The sequence below is a fragment of the Sinocyclocheilus rhinocerous genome, unplaced genomic scaffold (genome assembly GCF_001515625.1).
Source record: "Sinocyclocheilus rhinocerous isolate Xijiao unplaced genomic scaffold, SAMN03320098_v1.1 scaffold2687, whole genome shotgun sequence".
Lineage (NCBI taxonomy): Eukaryota > Metazoa > Chordata > Actinopteri > Cypriniformes > Cyprinidae > Sinocyclocheilus > Sinocyclocheilus rhinocerous.
In genome coordinates, this window is record NW_015625043.1 from 34,331 (window position 1) to 43,728 (window position 9,398).

The window sequence follows — 9,398 nt, forward strand, 5'->3', positions numbered from 1 at the left end:
GGTATAATATTAAGAAAATCTCAAGTCAATTTTTATTGCGTTTTCGTTGCATAAATAAGTGAAAGGTGACTAAGGCTTTTATACATACAGGTTGAATTATGTTTTGTTTATTCGGATTCACAGCCAATGCTGTTTAAATAATGTCTGAGCACTAGTAATTGTATTCACTTGCAGTGCATCAGCAACAATCTTGCCATTGTGAACTTGTGGTTGCAGGTATCAGGGACTGGTTTCTAAACTGTGGCCAGAAGGTCTTCCAGTTGTCCCTCTGGAGAGACGAGGCCCTGGTTGAGCTCAGCTTGAGATCTCCTTCCTCAAGGCGACTCTCAGACCTGCTGCAACATTGAACTCCTCAAGCTATTCAGAAGTGAAGGTACACAACAGCATGCATCACGTAACCTAATTATTCTCTAATTGATCTTTCTTCATCTTCCTACACTTGTGAAAGTCCAATACAGTCAAAAATATATATTTCAAAACATTTACGTACATGAATTTTCTACTAATATATATTTTTTTGCCATATGTACCAAGTGGATGTACATTTTTGTGCTTTTTATACATTCATTTGTACTTCTATAATATTGGTAACACTTCAGAATTAGTTAAAGGTGCACTAAGTGATTTTTGAAAAACGCTAGTTTTGACCACAGCGTCGGACCGAGTCTCAAAACACACTTGTAGCCAATCAGCAGTAAGGGGTCGTGTCTTGTAATGTTAGAGAGAAGAGATCGACTATAGATAGAGATGGCAGATAAAAAAAAAAGAGGTAAATAGAGAATCAAAACATTAAAAAGAAGGGTTACGATCAGGCAAGAGCTTTCCAGCGGTGGAGAGAACTCGAGGAGAGGGAAGGGCTCGAATCGGACGCCAAGGTTGTGCCGTTTCTTTTTGATAGGTGAGTAACGTTGATTTTGCTTCGTTTCACACAACTTATCCGTGTTGGCTTTTGTTTAAATATGCTTGTGTCATCACTTTTTTCCGCAATCGTCGTTGCCATGGTTGCATACGTACTTGTGGGGTGGAGATTTCAAAATAGAGACGAGGTCCTGTTGGGGTATGGGCGTGCTTGTTTTGGTGCTTTCAAATATCAACATAATTTGGCAAAAATCGCTTAGTGCATCTTTAATGTTAATGCATTGTGTTGACTATATGTGACCCTGGAACACAAAAGCAGTGTTAAGTCGCTGGGGTATATTTGTAGCAATAACCAAAAATACATTGTATGGGTCAAAATTATCCATTTTTCTTTTATGCCAAAAATCATTAGGATATTAAGTAAAGATCATGTTCCATGAAGATACTTTGTAAATTTCCTACCGTAAATGTATCAAAACTTAATTTTTGATTAGTAATATGCATTGCTGAGAACTTCATTAATATGGACAACTTTAAAGGCGATTTTCTCAATGTTTTGATTTGTTTGCACCCTCACATTCCAGATTTCTCAAATAGTTGTAATATTGTTCTAACAATCCATACATCAATGGAAAGCTTATTTATTCAGCTTTCAGATGGTGTATAAATCAAATCTATTTTCAAAAAATGACTGGGTTTGTGGTCCAGGGTCACAAATCGGCACTGAACCTGCACAGCATGCTGTAACTTCCTCTAAAGTGAACCACCCTTCCTTAAACCCTCCCAGTCCTTTTCTCTCTCTTAACCCTTTAGAACCTGAAGCTAAAAATAGGCCGTTTTCACTAATTTTGTTTGTTTTTTTTACTATAAAATTACAATACAATGTGCTATCTTCAAGTGCAAGGTGTAATTTTTTTCAGGAAATTACTGGTTTTCAAGAAATTACTGTGTGTGGTGAGTTTGTAAATAGAATCGAAATAGACCAAAATATAAAAAACGGGAAGAAATTTTACTGCTTTTTATTTAGAAAAAAATCTGAAAACTCGTGAACGAAAGAATCTAATGCTTCAATCTTGAAAAAGGAACTATAATGCATTCATACAAGTCTTTTTGGAACACTGGATTGCACAGTTTTCACTCAGGAGCCTTTTTTTTAACCCCAGTTCTCCAGCCGTTTTTGGATCCTACAATCTAGTCACTCAAATGTGGTGCTCTCTGAAGCAGTTCCTGTCTAACTGCAAGCATAGTCCCACATCACATTCCTGGCACTTCCATGGGGTGCTCCTTTTGCATCGTATGCAACAACGCCGACCCATGCTGGCCCTCTGTGAAAGGTCTTGAGTGTCACTCACAGGAACAGGCAGATGATCGCATCGCTCTTTGGGGCTGCTATCCAGGGGAACACCTGTGAGCTGAGCAGCTAGCAGCTCCTGAAAGTTTTGTTGTGTCATGTGCTTGTCATGGTGGATGGCACACAGCTCTTTGTGTAAAATGAAGCTGTTGGTCACTGCAATGTCTAGGAAGTGCTGGAAAATTGTCATGTACCACTTCCGTGTTTTACGGTGCACCGAATTTGTTCCGAGCATCTGATCAGAGGTGTCAACTCCCCCCATGTACTTATTGTACTGTTGAACTGCTGTTGGCCTGGGAACAGGGACCTTCTCTTTTTGCCCATCCTCTGTCGTCTGCCACCTCAGCACGGTCTCCCCGCTGTACACCGTGTGGACAATTGTGCACATGGTGACCTCCCTTGTGTCCATCCACTTCACAAACAAAAGGACATCGTCTCTGATCCAGCGAATGGAGCCTCTTGGTGACCTTTTGCTCGGGGCATTTTGTTTGGTTGAAGGAACACCAACACTTCCTTCTCGACAAGTTCCACATGCACCGAATCCCAGCTGGTGCAGATGTCGAAAGAGGAGAGGGCTTGTGTAGAAATTGTCACAGTAAATCACATAGCCTGACCCCAGGTAGTCTCGGTTCACCAGTGACGTGACAACATCAAAAGACAGGCCTTTCCCAGATGCAAATTTTGACTTCCCGGTGTAGATTTTGAAGTCAACGGTGTAGCCGTTGACATCAGCTAACACAAAAAGTTTTATGCCCCACTTAGTAGGCTTGGCCTTCATATATTGCTTGAAGAATATCCTGGCTTTGGTGGCAATCATCCTCTCATCAACAGAAATGTTCTGTCTAGGGTGGTAAACAGACATGCACCTGTTCCTCATAATGTCCAAGACTGGTTGCACTCTGTGGAGACAGTCATATTCCTCTGTGCCCCTTTTCTTGTCATTCTCTGCATCTTCCATTGGACCACTGATGTGCAGATTGCAGGAGATTGCCAAGAAACGATCCCTGGACATCACAGTAGCGGGAAAGGGAAAGGGAACGTGAAACAAGGTCTTCTTCCTCCAGAAGTCCCTCACTTTTGGCAGATCCATCACACCCATGTAGAGAAGCAGACCTATGTACTTCTTCATTTCTTCAGGGTATACATCAGCCCATGTGAATTTCCTACCCCTCTCCAGATTTCTCATCGCATTCTTGTTTGTGTTTGCACACAAGATGTTTATGACCTCTTCGTCAAAATACTGACTGCAAATATCAAGTGGAGACCATTTTCCAAATGTGAGTGGAGGCTGCACTCCAGGTGTTCTTTTAGGAGTAAACCTTGGAACATTGGGCACTAGATCAGGATCTGCCTCAGTGTTCCATCTTCCATCATGTGATCCTGGTGAGAGGCTACGCGATTCCTCACGGCCATGAATGCGCCCACAGCTACGGCCCCTCTGAGGTGGTGTTGTGTTCGATGTGGATGGCCCATTTGCTTCTTCATAGGTAACTGGAGAAGCCACACTGGGGGGGGGAAATAGAAGCATGTGTTACAAACTCACGATATTATATTCATAAATATACTTTTCATTATAAAGCCATTTATTAGCAAGAGCAAATTTGTAAAAAAAAAAAAAAAAGTAACTATATTAATACAATAACAATGAAATAATAATAAAAGATAAAGCCTGCAGTTGCTTACACACATACATGCTCGTACACACCTTTACACAAACATACAGATATACACATGCACACATACATACATGCAAGTACACACACACACACACACATTCATATACAGAGACGCACACATAAACATATACACATGCACACACCTATACACAAACATACAGATATAAATATGCACACATGCATACATGCACGTACACACTTGCATACACACATGCATAATCGCACTTATACACAAACATACAGATATAAATATGCACACATGCATGCACACACACACTTGCATACACAATCACACTTATACACAAACATACAGATATAAATATGCACACATGCATGCACGTACACACTTGCACAATCGCACTTATACACACATACAGATATAAATATGCACACATGCATGCACGTACACACTTGCATACACACATGCACAATCACACTTATACACAAACATACAGATATAAATATGCACACATGCATGCATGCACGTACACACATGCACAATCGCACTTATACACACACATACAGATATAAACATGCACACATACACTTGCACTTATACACACACAGAGATGCACATGCACACATAAGCAAACATATGAATGCTATGGCGTTCGGACGGGCTCTTTAATATGACGTTGTAACATGCACTCGTCTCACTGAACGTGACGTCTACGTCTGCCACATTACTGTTCATCTGCCTGAACGTGACGTCTGCGTTTGCTGCAAAGGTTTTCAGCACATTCCATACACTTATCCGTGCTTTATTATACCTATTCATTCTCTATTTTTGTTTTCACTTTCACTCAATTAGCAATTAAGTGCTTTTTACCTTTCTTATGTATAGTTTTTTTTTCCCCAAATGGTAAATATTTATACAAATGATATACAAATTTCTGTATGCCATTGCTTCTTGTCAACATATCCACAGATACTTATGAAGAAATCATTAAAAAAAAGTTGTTCTAGCATATATTCACCACTAGGAGTCTCTAGACCAACACAAAATAACACATTTTAAAACATTGCTATAAACATTTGGGCTAATTTAACTAACAATTCAACAGTTCAATTTTTTGAAACTGAGATTTATATAAATAAGCTGAATAAATAATCTTTCCATTGATGTATGGTTTGTTAGGATTGGACAATATTTGGTCGAGATACAACTATTTGAAAATCTGGAATCTGAGGGTGCAAAAAAATCTAAATATTGAGAAAATCATCTTTAAAGTTGTTCAAATGAAGTTCTTAGCTATGCATATTACTAATCAAAAATTAAGTTCTGATAAATTTACGGTAGGAAATTTCAGAATATCTTCATGGAACATGATCTTTACTGAATATCCTAATGATTTTTGGCATTAAAAAAAAATGGATAATTGTGACCCATACAGTGTATTGTTGGCTATTGCTACAAATATACCCCAGCGACTTAAGACTGCTTTTGTGCTGCAGGGTCACATTTGTGATATTTACTCCATGGCCATTATTTACCTTTACCATTTTAACCTTATTAAGTGAATAATAATTCATTTTAAATGTCAATGTCTTATATTTGGTCAATACATTTAATTATAATATGATATAGTAGGGCTTTTACAAGTCAAGTTAAATAATTTACACTGCAAAATGACAACTGCAAAAAATTTTATGAGATTAATGTTTCAAATACATTTTTGAATGTACTAATTTATAATTCCATGTTGTCGATATAACACTGCACTCTGTCAGTGATGTAAACTATGTCAGTCATTGAAAATGCACAAGACTGGACTTTATGTATATGAATTATATCAATTTTAACATCACAACATATTTTTTTTTAGTGCACACAAACACAACTAGTGCTATGAATAAAGAATTGTATTCATCACTATTATGACAAATACATGTACATCTGTTTAGTCCTTTTTCACAACAAATGACGAAGAAATAAGAAATAACAATATGTGATGGGTGAGCCAATAAACTACATTACCCCAAATGTGGGTGCCTGTAAAATGCCCTCCTTCATATAAAATATCAAAACATTATTTATGCATTTTGTAACTGCAGGTTAAATGCATTCATGTCTTGCATTAAACAGTGTGTAAATGCATCTAAATGCCTCTTCAGATGCAGCTTCTGTGTTTCCTCTGCATTGCAAAGATTAATTTTGTTTATAATGATTTTATTAGTTTGTTAACAGCCCCAAATGTCTTAGTATTCTAATTGACTTTATTGATTAAATGTAAGAATTTGACGCAAAAGATAACGCACACTTCTAGAAAAAAAGGTTTATTAAGATAAAAATGCCCATAAAGGGTAAAAATCACTTTAAACTTGTTGGAAAATATTAAATTTCTATCACTGCTGTGAACTGACCACCACGTAGAATATGAAGAATATTAAAAACTTTAGGAGTCCGCTGTCCACAGCAGTCCTGCAGCACAACACACTCTGATTATCGTTATCGATAAAATCCCAGAAAATATCGAGATATAATTTTTGCCTATATCGCACACCCCTAGGCTAGATATTTATTTCTTCTTTGCTTGTTTGGTACACATAATTCACTGATTATCGTAAACGAAGCTTTTATCTTAGAAACAGATTTTCTCAACGACAACACGACAAAAAAATAGGTGAAATAGGTTTTATTTTTTATTTTTTTTGAAGGGGGTGGGTTCTGGTTGGGGGGGCCCCCCCCCCCCCACCCACCCAAGAGCTTTAACACAATTCGAACACTGCTTATTAAGCTTGGCTAATGTTATTTACAACATATTGTGCATTAAATTAAATGATTGTTTTTCTACTTCTGTCTTTAGGAAAGCCATCATATGTAATGTAATGCAGTGCCAAACCACATATGACCGTATGAAGCTCCCAGATGTGTTTGAGCACTTGAGAATGAAATGCAGTGTAGTACTTAAAGCTGCTGATGGCCAGGCTCGATGCTGACTGCTTTTGATATTGATCCGCCTTTGTCCAGGGACTCGTTACTCTATTTCTGTTTGGCAAATGTCTGTGATTGAAACGTATTTATATTGATGTCTCAGTTGTTGAAGCATTTTATGTTCGTACCAATATTTACACGTTATTAAATTTGCCAGAAATAAAATCAGTTGAAAGTGAGAGTCTGTTTTTTTTTGTTTACAGCACTGGTCAAAGTTTGGACACATTACATTTTCTAATGTTTTTGAAAGAAGTCTCTTACGGTCATCAAGGCTGCATTTATTTGATCAAAAATACAGAATAATAATAATATTGTGAAATATCATTACAATTTAAAATAATGGTTTTCTATTTTCAAATACTTTATATTTATTTCTGTGATCAAAGCTGAATTTTCAGCATCATTACTCCAGTCTTCTGTGTCACGTGATACTTCAGAAGTCAATGTATTGTCAACGTCTGAAACAGTTGTGCTGCTTAATATTTTTCTGGAACCTGTGATATTTTTTTTTACAGGATTGATTGACAAATCCTGGCAGATTATTCTTCAAAATAAAGAAATCTTATCAATTTAACATTACTGCTGAATAAAAGTATTAATTGTCTTTCAAAAAAGAAAGGAAAAGATAAATGAATAATAAAATAAGTGCTGTTCTTTTGTTCTTCAAAGAATCCTAATATTATGTTTTAAACGTAAAATAAAGCAAAGAAGAGAGGCGCTTGAAAAACTGAACATTAATCAGGCATAATGTATTTTTAGTATTATTTTACAGCAACAGTCTCAGATCTAGCAGACGATTGCGATCGACGGGTCGGCCATCACTGATGTGCTGTAGGCTACATTCAAAATGTAAAAGATAAAAACACAATAACCCCCAAATGTAAATAATTTCAAATAGGATAAAAAAAATTAAAATAAATAAACGACATGAGTAGGCCTATACCTATAAGCAACACAAACTTCACTAAAGGATTCCTTTGGGAGACACTTGTTATTTATATGTTATAGACTTTTTATACTTTTTTATGTTATCTTTATACTTTTACAAAGAGTGTAACGACAAAAAAATGTCTAAAAAATATGTCTAAATTATTTTATTATTATATATTTATATCTAATATGCACATAATTAATGTATATTGTATAAGTTAGCCGGGAAAAAGACAGACGCACTAAAAACGGCAATAAAAACAAAAAAGACAGACGCAGACGTCACGTCCATTGAGAGGAATGAATGAAGGGCAAGTAAATTGTGCATTGGCTGACACACTGCACTGAGCCGTGTGAGCAGCGTGTTATTACGACAAAAAAATGTCTAAAAAATATGTCTAAATTATTTTATTATTATATATTTATATCTAATATGCACATAATTAATGTATATTGTATAAGTTAGCCGGGAAAAAGACAGATGCACTAAAAACGGCAATAAAAACAAAAAAGACAGACGCAGACGTCACGTCCATTGAGAGGAATGAATGAAGGGCAAGTAAATTGTGCATTCGCTGACACACTGCACTGAGCCGTGTGAGCAGCGTGTTATTTATTATACGTGTTAGCGAAAAGAACAAAAAACTTCACTGCTACACGTGAATCACGCGTGACGTCTGGCTCGACACTTCACTGCCACACGTGATTTATGTGACGTCTGCGTGACATCTGCGTCTTAAATTGAATGGATTAAATAGCAATGATACGTGTTAGCAAAAAAAAAAACTCCACTGCTACACGTTAATCACGTGACGTATAGCTCAACACTTCACTGCCACACGTGATTTATGTGACGTCTACGCCTCGTCTGCGTCTTAAATTGAATGGATTAAATAGCAATGATACGTGTTAGCAAAAAAAAAAACTTCACTGTTACATGTGAATCACGCGTGACGTCTGGCTCGACACTTCACTGCCACACGTGATTTACGTCACGTCTGCACCTCGTTTGCGTCTTAAATTGAATGGATTAAATAGCAAAAAAAAAAAAATTAAGACGTCAGTGAGACGAGTGCATGTTACGTCATATTAAAGAGCCCGTCCGAACGCCATAGAATGCATGCACGCATACACACATATGCACGTACACACACGCACACACATACACGAGCAAACACATGAATGCATGCACGCACATACAAACTGGCATTTTAAACTGAAACACGGAGTCTATGGCTATTTTACTCACATTTCTCATAGCTTCATCAGAAAGAAACATAAGCTTCACTTACCAATACACGTCTGGATCAACGCCAGCAGCATACGCCTCCTCAACGTCTGAATAAACAGACTCCGGGTCTGAAGAGTCATGGTCAGCCTCTTCCCAGGTGTCCTCAAAGATCAAATCAATCGCGTCCTCTTTTGTATACCCTTTCTTCGCCATGCTTTTGTCCTTTTTTTAAATATTTTTTGCACTCTCAAACTCTCTAACCTGCCGCACTCCGTATCTCTCTACTCAAATCCGTCCTTCCCGCTCCCCCCGAAAGCCGCTGTGATTTGCTGATAGAAAGCACGCAATTACCGTAATAAGCCGTATATTGTCGTAAAGCGCAAGTTGTCTACTATCAGGAGCAATTGGATTTTTTTT

General features: G+C 37.3%; 1 protein-coding gene across 1 annotated transcript; it reads right to left on the bottom strand.

Annotated features, from left to right (window-relative positions):
* Positions 1-294: 294 nt before the first annotated feature.
* LOC107749394 (piggyBac transposable element-derived protein 4-like) lies at positions 295-9,194 on the bottom strand. Its single transcript, XM_016564535.1, has 3 exons — positions 9,043-9,194; positions 2,211-3,714; positions 295-357 (listed from the first exon to the last, which is right to left on the bottom strand). The coding sequence occupies exons 1-3, from the start codon at positions 9,192-9,194 to the stop codon at positions 295-297; spliced, it is 1,719 nt and encodes a 572-aa protein (XP_016420021.1).
* Between the last annotated feature and the right edge of the window lie 204 nt (positions 9,195-9,398).

What these genes read in the sequence shown, in the direction of transcription:
- LOC107749394 (XM_016564535.1), bottom strand. Translation starts at nt 9,194, where the DNA reads ATGGCGAAGAAAGGGTATACAAAAGAGGACGCGATTGATTTGATCTTT. An exon ending in GTTGATCCAGACGTGTATTG is followed by an intron (nt 3,715 to 9,042) that starts GTAAGTGAAGCT and finishes TCCCCCCCCCAG; the next exon opens with TGTGGCTTCTCCAGTTACCT. An exon ending in GCGATCATCTGCCTGTTCCT is followed by an intron (nt 358 to 2,210) that starts GTGAGTGACACT and finishes ACTTCTGAATAG; the next exon opens with CTTGAGGAGTTCAATGTTGC.